We start from the raw sequence: 16,186 nt of genomic DNA, 5'->3' as shown, positions 1-16,186 counted from the left end.
AATTGAGCAAGGAATACGCGCAGCCGATGGCTGGTGGGCGTTTGTTTATGTACGCAACTCAACTCAACTCATCGTAGGTATTGTTATGAGGGCTTCAGCTTAGCAGACAATATAATTCACACACACACCCACACACAGAGACATCTGCAGAAAGCCAGATGAGCTTAGCTCAGCTAAGAGCTGGTTCGCTGCCAGAGAAGCATTACAAAGAGAATGTTGCATGTCTGCTCGTGACATAATGCCGCCTGCTTCCTTTGGGTTTTTATTTTGAAATTTTTTAGATGGCACTTTTAAGCTGTGCGTGTTGACGTTGCGGCAGTCAATCGCAACATATGTGGCATATGACACTTAGATGAAACATATTTTCCACGGAAAATATATATGTATCAATAAATAATCTGGCGACGTGTGTAGTGGGCTTCTGAGCTGGATTTTTGCCAGGGGAACCTTAAGTCTCACTCGCATTCAGGGCCAACATATCAAAGTGAAAATTTATAATACTTGACTGAGCTGAAAGCCAGAATCTTGAAGCAAGCTCAAAATATAACAGCATCAAGTTCCCAGAATGCGGAACATGAAATGTGAGCTCGAAGTCGACTTGACAAAGAAGGACACAGTTAGCAAGAAATTACTTATACGCAACGTGGACCGTTGCTGAAACCGCACGCACATACGCACGCACGCACGCACACACAGCAGATCCGACAGACTACATAAATAAAATAACAAAAAAGAAACATATACATATTCTGTATATGTATATACATATTTTACGCGCGCGTGTGTAAAAGTTAAAAGCTTCGCTGCTTTAGGGCTGGCAACATGGTGCAAACAACTGCAGGTATTTAGCCAACACATATACATATACACACACCTTCGTAATATGCATGCTCTAATTTGTTGTAATAGTCGAAAATATTCATAATTGGGTCAACTAATAATGCTGCAGGAATCTGATTGGCGCGACTCTAAAACGCTTGCAACCTCTCTCTCTCTCTCTCTCTCTCTCTCTCTCTCTCACACTCTCTGTGTGTGTGTGTGTCGCTGCCGCGCCTGGTTGTATGCAGCAGCAGTTTGAAGACACTGCAGGCAGAGAACTGCGAGCTGCAGGCTGCAGCCACCTGACTAAGCTAGTCACAAATACAAATGCAAGGCGCCTCAGCGATGCCAAGACTAAGACTAAGTAGCCAACAGCTCAAAGGCCCAAAGATATGTTAAGTGTTTGTGCTAGCCAAGTTAGTTCAGGCCTAGCTGCTGTGCAGCTGAAGGCAGCTGTCGCTTAGTTAGCTGCGAGCATTAATCTTGAGTGCGTAAAACTTTTATGAATGAGAAGTCAATGGGCAGCTGAATTGAGCAAGGAATACGCACAGCCGACTGCATGTGGGCGTTTGTTTATGTACGTAACTCAAAGTCGTGGGCTTTGTTACGAGGACAACACACAGACAGCTGCAGAAAACCGGATTAGCTTCGCGTACTATGAAGCCGGGGGGAGCCACAGGGAAATACTTTAGCACAAATTGTTTTTATATGCGTATGTCACGAGCACATTTCCTGCTCCTGCTGTTCGCGCCCGACGCATTCCAGCAACCTTTTAATCTACTATTACGGCGCATCACGTTAGTTGATCCCTAAATATGCAGCTCTTGCAGCTTTGCCAGAAATCTCTCTTGATCTATGCATTGGGGCGACTCTTCAGCAGCCATAGGACTGCTGTTATCTAAATGTATTGTATGACATCTGCCTTAAGTGTCGATAAGGGTATTTCTGAGCTCAGCTTTCTAAAGATTTCTTTTACAGCTTTCAATGTGCTGAACAGCAGGGGCTCTGCATTGCTTGTGGGCATATTGCATGCGTGGCTTGGCTTGCCTTCTGCCAGACGCAGGCATGCGAAATGCATTAGGCAAAGAATAGAGCTAACTTTACTTATATGCAATATTTATATATGTATACATATATATTAGAGATCTAGTCCTGTTTCCTTATCCAGCTCAGAGGCTTATAAAATGTCGGTAAATGCAGTGACCCAGCAAGAGTGATATTATTTTTAATAACTCTATTCCAGTTGTTGCTTAAGTTATCGATAACATTTAGATGTACAATTAATTCATAATATATGCCAATTCATTATAAATCATCTACTGCTGTATATAGTCATGTTTCTTTATCAATTTATCTCAAAGGCTTATAAAATATTGGTAAATAAATTTATTGATACATAATGCAGTGACCCAGCAAGAGTGATATTATTTTTAATAACTATATTCCAGTTGTTGCTTAAGTTATCGATAACATTTAGATGTACAATTTTTTAATAATATATGCCATTTGATTATAAATCATCTACTGCTGTATATAGTCATGTTTCTTTATCAATTTATCTCAAAGGCTTATAAAATATTGGTAAATAAATTTATTGATACATAATGCAGTGACCCAGCAAGAGTGATATTATTTTTAATAACTATATTCCAGTTGTTGCTTAAGTTATCGATAACATTTAGATGTACAATTTTTTAATAATATATGCCATTTAATTATAAATCATCTACTGCTGTATATAGTCATGTTTAGTAATCAAATTATCTCAAAGGCTTATAAAATATTGGTAAATAAATTTATTGATACATAATGCAGTGACCCAGCAAGAGTGATATTATTTTAAATAACTCTATTCCAGTTGTTGCTTAAGTTATCGATAACATTTAGATGTACAATTAATTCATAATATATGCCATTTGATTATAAATCATCTACTGCTGTATATAGTCATGTTTCTTTATCAATTTATCTCAAAGGCTTATAAAATATTGGTAAATAAATTTATTGATACATAATGCAGTGACCCAGCAAGAGTGATATTATTTTTAATAACTATATTCCAGTTGTTGCTTAAGTTATCGATAACATTTAGATGTACAATTTTTTAATAATATATGCCATTTGATTATAAATCATCTACTGCTGTATATAGTCATGTCTCAAAAGTATAGAGCTTTCCATAGATAATGGCAACGAGGACTGCTGCCCCAACCAGAATCAGGCATCCGCATTGTGTATATAAGCTGGCACAGACCGCAACTTCTTCTGCACAACTTGGTGTACAGAATTATGTCGAAGAGCGCCTCAGGCGAGGCGGCGCTGGGCTACCTTTGCGCATTGGCAGACTAGCGAAAGCCAAGCGCAGGTTGCCGGTAATTAAAACTCTTCTGCATATTTACAATGACTTTTACAGAGTGAGTAGCTGGGCAAAGAAATAGAAAATGGATTTGCTAGTTTCTTGAAGTTAATTAGTCTCTAAAGCCGCAAAGCAGACTTGCTTAGCTGAAATACAGTTTAAGGCAATAAGTCTGAGTCCGTGCCGTTGTCTCTTTACTTAGTTAGCCTAGGCCGACTGCGAGCATTAATCTCGAGTGCGTAAAACTTTTATGAATGAGAAGCCAATGGGCAGCTGAATTGAGCAAGGAATACGCGCAGCCGATGGCTGGTGGGCGTTTGTTTATGTACGCAACTCAACTCAACTCATCGTAGGTATTGTTATGAGGGCTTCAGCTTAGCAGACAATATAATTCACACACACACCCACACACAGAGACATCTGCAGAAAGCCAGATGAGCTTAGCTCAGCTAAGAGCTGGTTCGCTGCCAGAGAAGCATTACAAAGAGAATGTTGCATGTCTGCTCGTGACATAATGCCGCCTGCTTCCTTTGGGTTTTTATTTTGAAATTTTTAGATGGCACTTTTAAGCTGTGCGTGTTGACGTTGCGGCAGTCAATCGCAACATATGTGGCATATGACACTTAGATGAAACATATTTTCCACGGAAAATATATATGTATCAATAAATAATCTGGCGACGTGTGTAGTGGGCTTCTGAGCTGGATTTTTGCCAGGGGAACCTTAAGTCTCACTCGCATTCAGGGCCAACATATCAAAGTGAAAATTTATAATACTTGACTGAGCTGAAAGCCAGAATCTTGAAGCAAGCTCAAAATATAACAGCATCAAGTTCCCAGAATGCGGAACATGAAATGTGAGCTCGAAGTCGACTTGACAAAGAAGCGAGCCATAGTCATATATATATATATATATATATATATATATATATATATATATATATATATATTTGTGTGTATGCAGTTGAATGCCAATTTGCTAGAAATACGCATTTCACTTTGACCTTTGCACTGCAATTGTCAGCGCGACAAGCTGAAAGATAAAGCAACTTGTGCCGTCGTCGCCAGCTACGCCAACTGGAACAATTGAAATCTCCAAGCAGTGGCCATATTGCAAAGCATTCTGGCTGAAATTGAAATTGCAATTGGCCCACGCGCTCACAGGCAGAGACAAGCAGCGAATAGAATTTCTAATTAAGCCAAGCAAACAAAGAAAAATGCAAATTGAAAATGGAAATGGAAATCAAAGTTAAATTGCACTGCAAAATATGCGTGGGTTGTTGCTGCTGCCACTGCTGCTGCTGCTGCTCTTGATGATAATGATGACGAGCAGCTATTTAATTAAAGTGAACTCGGCAAATTGCTGACATTTAGCTACAACAGCTGTCAGCGCAAAAACTATAAAATTCCAAGACTGGCCCAAATAAGTAGGCAACGCTTCTTGGGCCTTCAGCTGTGGAGCGCTCGCTTCATGTTTGAATCTTAATGCAGTTTGCGTGTTAAATATACAGCATATATATATATATATATATATATATATATATAAGTATACGTATATGTATATATATTTTATATAAATTAATGTGCGCACACACTTCGTGTGCCTGGCGTGTGTGTGGGTTGATAATTTCCATGCGGGTCGCTGCTGCTGCTGCTGCTGCTGGTGATAGCATTGGGCAGCAAAAACTCATTTGGCAAACGTACGCCATGAACAATATCACGAGCATTAGCGATAAAAACAGCCACGACAACAACAACAACACCAGCAACACTGTCAATAACGCAAAGCAACAGATGTCCCGGTCCCCGGTAGCCGGGGACCTGCGACCCGGGACCCGCACACAATTCCGGAGCGCGGCCTTGGTTTCACGCCTGCGCCAGTTTGCGCCTAATTAAGAGTTTATCTTAATTCCATAAAAATAGTTGGCACTTTGATAAAACTCACGGGGCACATAACAAACTCAAATAAACAGATAATGTTATACAGTCGTTCGGGCTGTGTCCGACACTAAATAGAGATAGCCAGCCACACAATATACTATGCGAATGCGCTCATATATACTACTTTAACAACCGAATTAAGTCGTGAATTAACGGCTAGCATCCTGGATATTATCTTAAAGGATACAACATGTTGTGTAAATTAATATATTTATGTTACACTAAATATATATATATATATATATATATATATATATATATATATATGTTACCTTAGAAGATAGTTACAAAAACTATATCTTGTATATAATAATGACAGCTGCACAATTATCTAATTTTTTTCATTTATTTTATATTTTGCTGTTATTTGATTGTACTCAAAAGCAGTTTTAAATAACGTTCAAACACTTTGGTAGAGTTAAGAAATTTTCATTTACATAAGTTAAGAATCTTCTTACAGATTCTTATTAGACTCGCAGAAGCAGTCTGAAAATACTCGAAATGTAACGCAATATTTTCCCATTATTTGCATTCCAATAATTATGATCTATTTTTTTTTTATTGTTTTATAAATTATTTATTAAATTTAGTAACAAATAGATTTAAATTGAAGACAAATTTTCAAATATATTTGAAAAATAAATGGGAACAAAACTATTTAAAAAATAAATAAGAAAATAAATTTTACAAACAAAATATTAAAAAATAAATTGGAACAAAATGATTTAAAACAACTTATAAAACAAAATAATTTTTTAAACTAAATAACAAAACCTAATATTTAAAATAAAATATTCAAAAAATAAATAACAGAAACTAATTTTTATAAACAAATTAATTAAAAAATAAAAAACCAAGATATTAATTTAAAAAAATTATTTAAAAAATAAAAAACAAAAAAAAACTTTAGAAATTTTTTTTTAAATAATTAGAAACAAAATTTAAAACAATATATTTTAAAATAAATAACAAAAAAATATTGAAAAGATAACATATAAAAAATAAATAACAAAAAGTATTCTATTTTTGATGATATTTTCTTGATAAATTTCAAGGATTCGAGTAGTTAAAATATTTAAGAACATTTTTAAATATTTATTGTGCCTTAGAAATATTTAAAAAAAATTTCTTTCCCTTTTTTCTGTTTGTAATCCAATTAAATGTGTATAAAACATTTGTTTTTATAATTATGATATTAATTACTCACAAATTAAAAGCTTTACTCTTTAATTGTATTAACTTTTTTCTGATAATCGAAATTATTTGTTATTTAAGAAATATATTTATTTTGCTCTAATTCTGTCTTAGACAAAAAGGGATTTTTGATTATTTTTTTCTTCTAATTTTTATTATTATTAAAACGCAATATTTCTCTTTTAAGCTTACCTCGAAATAATAATAAATTCAAATTATTGAAAACGAAATCAAATATAAAACATGTTCAGATATTTTGCGCACCGTTGCCAACAATTTTGTGTCAGCTGTCGAATATGATGATTTTTCCCAGTGAAACGAAACGTATTTCGTGTTTGCATCTGGCATAGACTGTGATACGGGTCATGACATTCAAGGGTCAAATCATTTGCAAAGATAGCGCACAGCAGCAGCAGCAGCAGCCCAAAAATAAAACCCAAAGCAGCCGTCAGTCCCTTCTTGAATACCAATATCCATATATATATATACAAATATAAATAGATATATATATATATATTAAAAAAGAGGAGAACATTTAGCTAACGCGCATTAGAGCAAAAATATGCGGGTTTATTTTTAAGTTTTTTTGGCGTGTTTCGTGTTCGTGTGGCAATTAAATTGCTGAGCCGCAGGAGCTGAAATGCGGTTGAGCCATTTGAGCCATTAATTTGGCATTTTATGCCGCGGCCTAATGAATTTACGATGCCACCGAGGTAAATTGATATACGCCTCGACTTTCAAATGAAATGCACAGATTTTTGGCTTAAGAACTGGCCGTCAGCACTGGCTTCACAATTTAAGAACTTGTGCCACACTCGCCCACGCGGCCAAGCGGCCACAGGACCACACGGCCCCGTAGTGCCCATGGGGATTGGATGGTCTTTGGATGGATGGATGCTGGTCTTGGCCTTGCACTTAATTTGCTTTATCCCAGAGCAATGCGTTGCGGCACGCTCTGTTTGCCACCAATGCCAATGTCATCATAAAAAGCACCAACCACAACAACAACAGCAACAAATGAGATTTGCACATGACATTCAGCTACCCGACAATTAACTATGTGTTGTTTGCACTCATTTCATGCGCACGCAGCGGCCAAATAAACAAATAAAATGCGAGCGCAATAAATGAAAATAAATTAAAAATCATGAAAAAAACTCAACCTTTTGAATATGACGAATATTCAATGCTCTGCGGCACAGAGAGAAATGATTTGATTTGCAGCAAGTCGATGGGGCACGTCTTTGATGGGCTTCATGTTTGCTGCGTTTCAGATTTAGCTGCAATTATTTGAAAGCAGCAGCCAAGCTCTTGCCACAAAAAATTGATTTTGTGCCAATTTCTTTTTCTAGATCTACGAGGTGCGCTTAGAAAGTATTGCGAATGTTGATCGATATTTGAACTTTGATTTTCGCTTGTCTTGTGCCTTTGGGTGAACTGATCTGCGCACGAAATTGTGAATTGATTGAGCAGCTAAAGCCGGGAAGAGCTGAAGGAAAATTATATTTTGAAAAGACTTTTCGCACAAGTGTATAGTACTTGTTGGATATGACTTTGAGGGCAAAAAATAGCTATATTTAAGAATAAATAATAATGAAAAAACATACACAAAAAATCGCCATAATTTGTAAGATATTTATATGATCTAAGATGCTGAATGAGCTAAACAACTTATGAGAAACTGCCTTTTAAATTAAATTCTAGTGTCTATGGCTGTAGTTTACCATGGCATAGGGCACATGGATCAAGTCGAGTAAAGGCAAAGGTCAAATAAAGTCAGCCATGTTCAGGCTGGAATAGATATGAAAGTGATCAAGTTTCAATAGTTACAAAAGCAGACCTTTTGCTACAGCTCCATATGACAGATCTGTATTACTTTAATTGGAAATTATTAAAAGCAAGTTCAAGTATCTAATTAAAAGTCTTCAACTGAAAGAAGCAGGCGTCAAAGAATATATAAACATATATCATTTATGCCTGCCTGAGCAGGCTGTCTCTGAGCCTCACATACTGCTAGACTAATTTGTAGTACTCCTGGGTATATGAGTGCAAAGCAAATACAAGCGCCGCAAAGTGTGGCTAAAGTTGATCTTTGCACTCGTGTTTACATTTCTCCAACATTTTATGTCAGTGTGGCTGTGTGTGGGTGTGTGGGTGTGTGTGTGTGCTTGTGTTATGTCTTCTTTTTAATAAAAATGAGTTTATTAAAAGTTTCTGCCATGGGCTCGTTGTCACTTTGAGTTCTTGTTGCTGCTGACCGCTGTAAATAACACTTAAAGACTAATTAAGTGCAATGGCAAAATGTTGCAAATGTGGAGGGTGCAACAAAAGAGCAGCAATTAAGCTACCCAAGTACAAACACCTAACCACCTTAGTGACGGTGCCACACGCCCCTCTCCCCCTCTATGTTTTTTCTTTAATGGCGCATGACGCCAGCCAGTTAGCGGCATGTTGTACTCGTGGCAGCCATGTACGCATTTCATTTCAGCATGTGGCCCCGGCTGGCCAGGCTGGCCACGCTGGCCATGCAGGTCCTCCTGTCTGCCGGCCATTGCCTGCCCAGACAGCGTATTGTCGCCAGACCGACACACATAAAAGCCACAGCGCCCAGCTGTGTCTGGCCCCATTTGGCGACAAAACAGCTGTGACCCAGCACACGTTTAGCGCTGACGCAGCTTTAACGCTGTGGCACGACTTGGTGGCAGCTGCACGCTGCAAGCATTGTGTGGCAATCCTTTTGCAAATATATGCAGCGATTTAATCAGCGACTCGCAAGCGGCAACTGCCACACTGTCAGTGTGCCACAGTTGCCGCTTGCTACATGCCACATTTGTGTCGCCTGCGATTTCAGCTCGAGCAATGCGAGATTTCATTTAACATTCGTGCCGCGAGCATAATTCATTAAGCACAGCATTTACAGTTTGCATATTTTGTGTGCGTTGTTTACCTTTCCTGTGCCATGGGCTGACACTTTTCAGCGCGTCCTATCGGCCAGATGTAATGCAAATATTTAGAATACATATTGGGTGTTTTTTCTTAAAGTTACACAAATTTAAATTATAATAAAATACAAAAATATATTTTTTATATTAATAAAATGGACTTTAATACATAGGAAAATTAATAACAATATTTAAATACGACTTAATGACAATATTTAAATACATCGTATTTTAATTTTTTAATTTTTTAATTAATTCTATGTATTAAAGCCAGTTTTATTAATATAAAAAAAAATATATATACATATATATATATATATATATATATATATATATATATATATATATATATGCATATATATTTTTTATATTTATAAATATATATATATATATATACATAAATCATATTTAAATATTGTTATTAATTTTTCTATGTATTAAAGTCCGTTTTATTAATATAAAAAAAAAAAAAAAAATATATATATATATATATATATATATATATATATATAAATTTAAATATTGAAATTTTCAATTTGAATAATTTCTTTTTTTTTTAATTTTCTTTTTTTTTAAATAATTCTTTGATTTTATCATACATACTGTATACTGTATGTGCGTCGTATGAATCGTTCTATATATTTATATAATTATATATATTTATATAAAAAAAAAATAGGTAGTTGGTCTTCTTAAATTTCAGGCATAAGTAATCTAGTTGTGATATATAAATTCCATATTTAAAATTCTTTACAAAAAAGTCTATGCTTTGTCATGAATCTAGATTTAATTCAGGAATTACACGACTGTTCAAAAAAATAGTAGTGTTCCACTACACTAAACCAAATAAAAATTTTTTCTTTTTGATTATGCTACTATTTTTTTAAACAACTAAATTTTGATATATTTTCATTAAGCTGGAATCCAAAAAACATCTAATTACATAAAATATATTAAGTTTATTATATAATTATAATATAATAAAATAATAATTACTATATAATAATAATATAAGCAAATATAATTATTATATAATAATAATATAATAAAATATAATTTTTTATCATGCTGAATCTGAAGCTGTTATAGGAACTTAAATGTAGCCAAAAAAATTCTGTGTTTTGCACTCACAGAGCTTTGCTGCATACATCATACTGAGAGACCTTAGAAAAGTCTCGACTAATTCGTGTTTAGAATGCTGCTACGATTTGTAATATAATCTTAAGCGGCATATGTTTAAAGATCCACAGTTTGCTGTCAATACGATATATATATAATGCAATTTTTATTATAAATTATATATATAATGCATTTTTTAATATAAATTATATATATATATATAATGCAATTTTTATTATAAATTGTATATATATATAATGCATTTTTTATTATAAATTATATATATATAATGCAATTTTTATTATAAATTATATATATATATATATATATATATATATATATATATATATATATATATATATATATATATATATATATATATATATATATATATATATATATATAATTTTGATTATAAATTCAATTTTTAAATGTTTTTATTTGAGTCAAAGTAAAAGTTTATAGATGAGCTCATTCTTATTATAGATATTTGTATATACTTTAAAGCCAAATGAGGTAACTTCAGCACTTGAAATGTTTGAGTACAGTTCAAATAGTTCACATTTCAATATCGATTTTAATAAATTTTGTGCTTCGCCCAAAAGCTATCAATGACTCGCAGCTTCCAAGTCTCAATTTCCCATATTCAATATGCCACGTTGGCGGCATAGATGGATGGTTGGGTGACTGCTGCCCGGTAGCGCCACTGGCAACTCGACGCACTCTACTAATTAGAGAAGTTTTCAACTTGTTTCGTTGAATTTGATTTTGTGTCACATTTGGAAATTTGCTTTTCTGCACCTAATAAACTTTGGCCTTCGCTTAAGCCAGCTGCATGCAGCAGAACTTTGTGTAGCTTTAGACAGACTGGTTTGACATTTGCATTTGGTACATGGGGCAGGAGGGGGCGTGGGCGGGGGCTGTAGGGGTGGGGGGAAAATGGAAAGCAATTAATGAAAATTAAATTATACGTAGCCGGAAGTCATCATGAATTTTGAGTGCAAATGCCATTAGCATTTGTCGGCCATTGGATGGCTGCCGTCCATGGTGAGGTGTGGCCGTAGTCTGCCCAGCGGCTGGGCACACGGGTCGTCTGTATTAATTTAATGTGGGGTCTTTTGGGTGGCGGTCGCTGCCAGCACATGTTGAGCATATTGAGTTTCAAAGCGTAACAGCGACAACAGGGACAACAGGGACGGCAGGGAGCTGGCCAGGATGGGCGTGTGGGTGCGGCCGTCATGGCTGTGATTTCGCTTTAAGGCCCCACGGGGTTTACTTTTATGAGATTCGCGTGGCTAGCACAGTTGGTAGCCGAGCGCTAATGTTGACTCTTTGCTCCTGCTGGCATTCACAGATGGCATGGACTTTAAGGAGCGGCTCATTGCGAGCGTTAAGAAGGAGGTCAAACAGCTAATGGAGGAGGCTGTCACCAAGAAGTACGTGCACGAGGATAGCAGCTCGGTGACATCGCTCTGCGCCGCTGTGGAGGCCTGCCTCAGCCAGGGACTGCGACGTCGGGCGCTCGGTCTCTTCAAGACCTCGTCGACAACGGCGCTGCTGCACAAGATAGCCAAGACCTGTGCCGAGGCGGAGCACATTAGCAAGCTGGTCCAGGACATCGAGGCCAGCGATCCCAACAAGCGCTCCTCCTCGAGCAGCGACAGCTTCAATCGACCGCCGATGCTCAAGAAGAGCAGCAGCAACTCCATGTCGACCAACAATGCAACAACAGCAACAGCAACAGCAACAGCCTCCGGCTCCACATCTGCCTCGGTAGCGGCATCGGTGTCGGTCAGCGCCAGCAACAGCATGTCCTTGGTTACCATGAAGTGAGTAGCAGTGGCAGCCCAACCACTCTTTCTCCCTCTCTCTCTAACCCACTCTCTGTGTCGCTCCCTCAGATATCTCTGGATACGCCTGGCCCTGTATGAGAAGCGCCTGACCAAGATCATCGAGTATCTGGTGAGCAATGCTCAGAGCTATTACGATCGTGACTCTCTGGTTGCCGATCCGGACTATGGCTCCATACTCAGCTCCCTGCTGGTGGGTCCCTGTGCCCTGGACTTTACGCGTGCCAAAACAGCGGATCACTATTGGACCGATCCGCATGCCGATGAGCTGGTATGCCTCAATGTCCACACATCTCTTTTATGGCGACTGAATCGAATTATTTCCTAGTTGCAACGTCATCGGATCAGCTGTCGCCGCTCCTCGTCCACCTGCTCGCGCCCGGCGATTATAAACTTCAAGCGCAGCTTGAACACCAGCTCGGATGACGCCAGCAGCTGTTCGTTCAAGTCGATTGCTTCCGCCACCGTGGCCAAGGACTACGTGGAGTCACTGCATCAGAATGCCAAGGCCACACTGCTCTATGGCAAGAACAACGTCCACGTCCAGCCGAAGGACGTGGCGGAGCTGATGCCCGGCTATCTGAGCCTGCATCAGCACATCCAAACGCTGACCATCAAGTGGACGCCGAATCAGCTGATGAACGGCTACAACGACGCCGAGGACGAGGACATCGACAAGGAGATCTACTGGGCATACGCCCTCAACATCAATGTCGATGAAATCGTCTACGTGCACTGTCATCAGAGTCGCGGCGAGGACAGCGGCGGCACCGTCATTCTGGTCGGACAGGACGGCGTACAGCGGCCGCCCATACACTTCCCGGAAGGCGGGCACATGCAACAGTTTCTCAGCTGCTTGGAGACGGGCCTGCTGCCGCATGGCCAGCTCGATCCGCCGCTCTGGTCGCAGCGCGGCATCGGCAAAATGTTTCTCTGGCCCAAGAGCATGCGACGGCGCATTTTGCCATCGGTCATGGAGTCGGTGGACGAGACGCCCATCGATTATGTCTTTCGCATAGTCAGCAAGAGCCGCCACGAGGAGTTTGGTAGGCTTCCTGCTTCCGCTGCCCCCCCCCCCCCCCCCCCTGCTTCCGTTCGCTAATCATTTTCTAATTTGAATTCTTCACTTTGCTCAGCTGCAACGCACTCCATACTCGACTTTGTGCGCAGCACGCCAAGACGCGCTCAACTGAGCAGCTGCTCGACAACTGGCAGCAGCGACTGCTCCAACAAGAGCCTATCGATTGACCAGTATCCAATGGAGTCGCCGCTGCTGCAGCAGCACAACCAGAACGCCAGCATCGAGATGGTCTGCTCGACGATGCGTCGTCAGATCATCTCGCGCGCCTTCTATGGCTGGCTGGCCTACTGTCGTCATCTATCCACCGTGAGGACGCATCTGTCGGGTCTGGTTCACGGACGGATCACACCAGAGAGTGAGTGCCCCTGTGAGGCCTTGTGATTATTATTTTATTCTCGTTTCTAACTATCAACAAAGTGAAAGCCGACGAGGAGGGCCTGACCAAGGAGCGCTGGCAACTGCTCAATGCGGATGGCATGCTGCAGGACTCCACCGAGTTCTATCGCCTGATCTACTTTGGGGGCGTCAAGCCGGAACTGCGCAAGGAGGTCTGGCCCTATCTGCTGGGCCACTATGCCTTCGGCACCACAGAGGAGGAGCGCCTCAAGCAGGACGAGACCTGCAAGCACTACTACGAGACCACGATGAGCGAGTGGCTGGCCGTGGATGCCATTGTGCAGCAGCGCGAAAAGGAGAAGACGGCCAGGGCTGTGGCCAAGCTCAGCTCGGGCAGTAATAGCGGCAATGAGCGCACCGTGCGCGCCGCAGACCTGGATGCTGGCGAGCTGGAGAACGAGGTGTTTGAGGACATTTCGGATATATCCGATCCGGGAGATCTTGAGTTTGACGACGAGCAACGGCAGCAGCTGCACCAGGAGGCGGTCAGCGTCAGCGCCACGCATCTGAGCGTAAAGCCCATTCCACGAGCTATGAAAACCAGCACCGATTCTGGCCATGTTGACGAGGGCCTCGATGATCTCGACGAGGATGACGAGCCGGAGCAAGACGATATCAAGCCGAAGCAGCAAGTAGATAGTCCACAAATGACAGCGGACAAAACGATTGTCGCCAAGTCCCTGGACAAGGAGCCAAGCTGCTCGACCTCGACGACATCCTCCTATGAGACCGTTGGTGGTGCACCACAGCCGGGCGATACGCGCAGCGTGCTCAGCCCAGAGTACCTCAGCGCCGATGATCTGCAGGCACAGCTGCCCGACGACGAAGAGCCAGCCAAGCCACAGCAGGCAGCCGCTGTCATCATTACAAACGCTTCCGTGGACAACGGCGGCAGCTGGGAGCGCAGTCCCAAGGCTGGCAGCAGCAGCCAGATGCCGCCGCTCAGCGAGCAATTGGAAGCGACTGGCAGCAATGCGCCCAATCTGGATGCACTGCAGCAGCCAAAATCGGCCTGCGCCTCGCCTGCCAGCTCCAATGGCGGTGTCTACAGCGTAAGTTCCCACATGCCTTCACCTCGTACCTCGTATCATAGGTATCTCACAATCGACTCGATTCCTCTATTGACAGAGCGAGCTGCTGGAACAGTTTGGTCTAAATCTGCATCGGATCGAGAAGGATGTGCAGCGCTGCGATCGCAACTATTGGTACTTTGCCAGCGAGAATCTGGACAAGCTGCGCAATGTGATATCGACGTATGTGTGGGAGCATCTGGATGTGGGCTACATGCAGGGCATGTGCGACCTGGTCGCTCCACTGCTGGTCATCTTCGATGATGAATCGCTCAGCTACAGCTGCTTCTGCAAGCTGATGGAGCGCATGATCGAGAACTTTCCCAGCGGTGGTGCCATGGACATGCATTTCGCCAATATGCGGTATCTATCTCTATATCTATGCGCTCCACTCTATCTGTCTCTTATCTCGATTGCCTTCTCTCTCTCTCTGTCTCTCTGTCTCCCTCGTGGTCAGCTCGCTCATTCAGATACTGGACTCGGAGATGTACGACCTAATGGACTCGAATGGGGACTATACGCACTTCTATTTCTGCTACCGCTGGTTCCTCTTGGACTTCAAGCGCGAGCTCATCTATGACGATGTCTTTGCCACCTGGGAGGTGATCTGGGCGGCCAAGCACATTGCCTCCGGGCATTTTGTGCTCTTCCTGGCGCTGGCGCTGCTCGAAACCTATCGCGACATCATTTTGTCCAACAGCATGGACTTTACAGATGTCATCAAGTTCTTTAACGGTAAGATCAATCGGGAATTTGCTTAAATATATAATATCTGATCATCTGATGCCTTTCAGAAATGGCCGAGCGTCACAATGCCCAGGCAGTGCTTCAGCTGGCACGGAGTCTGGTGCTACAGCTGCAGATGATTATTGAGAACAAGTAGATCCGATAAATAATCAAAAATAAATATTTATATAATCTATATATATATGTATATATATATATATATACATATATACATACATACAGTATATATTTACAAAGTAGTTGTAGAAGCTTGATCTATGTATGTTTTGCCAAAACCGCAGATTCTCCCACAAGGTACCAAGGTACCCAATATATACTTTAAGTATGCGCATAGATGTAACCCGAACAACTTTAACTCTAACTGTAAACTATAAACTGTAACTGTAACTGTAACTGTAACTGTGACTGTTATTATAAATATTTGATGTGAACGTTTAGTAACGCTATACCCATATCTCCGTTGAATCAAGAAAGGGCCGAAAATGTTAAGACTACTGAGCAACTCTGATCTGAACTGTATCAAAAGAAATCAGCATTTCACATTAAATATCGTAGATAATGTTATTTTTTTTAATCCAACTCGAAACTATCTCTAAAATGAACAATTATTCAATGAATGTAGTTAATTAGAGTGCAATTAACATAAAACAAATATCAAAACTATATAGAAAA

The 16,186-nt window shown here is 40.2% G+C and overlaps 1 protein-coding gene across 1 annotated transcript; it reads left to right on the top strand.

The window, feature by feature from the left end:
• Window positions 1–709: 709 nt before the first annotated feature.
• LOC111593026 (small G protein signaling modulator 1) lies at window positions 710–15,650 on the top strand. Its single transcript, XM_023305578.2, has 9 exons — window positions 710–841; window positions 11,725–12,199; window positions 12,272–12,491; window positions 12,549–13,266; window positions 13,357–13,656; window positions 13,719–14,749; window positions 14,826–15,130; window positions 15,225–15,502; window positions 15,562–15,650. Exons 1-9 carry the CDS (start codon window positions 823–825, stop codon window positions 15,648–15,650), a joined length of 3,435 nt encoding a protein of 1,144 aa, XP_023161346.2. The 5' UTR covers window positions 710–822.
• The last annotated feature ends 536 nt before the right edge of the window (window positions 15,651–16,186 follow it).

Source organism: Drosophila hydei, unplaced genomic scaffold (assembly GCF_003285905.1).
Source record: "Drosophila hydei strain 15085-1641.00,03,60 unplaced genomic scaffold, DhydRS2 tig00000426-arrow-arrow-pilon, whole genome shotgun sequence".
NCBI lineage: Eukaryota > Metazoa > Arthropoda > Insecta > Diptera > Drosophilidae > Drosophila > Drosophila hydei.
This window is presented reverse-complemented; position numbering and strand designations above follow the sequence as displayed.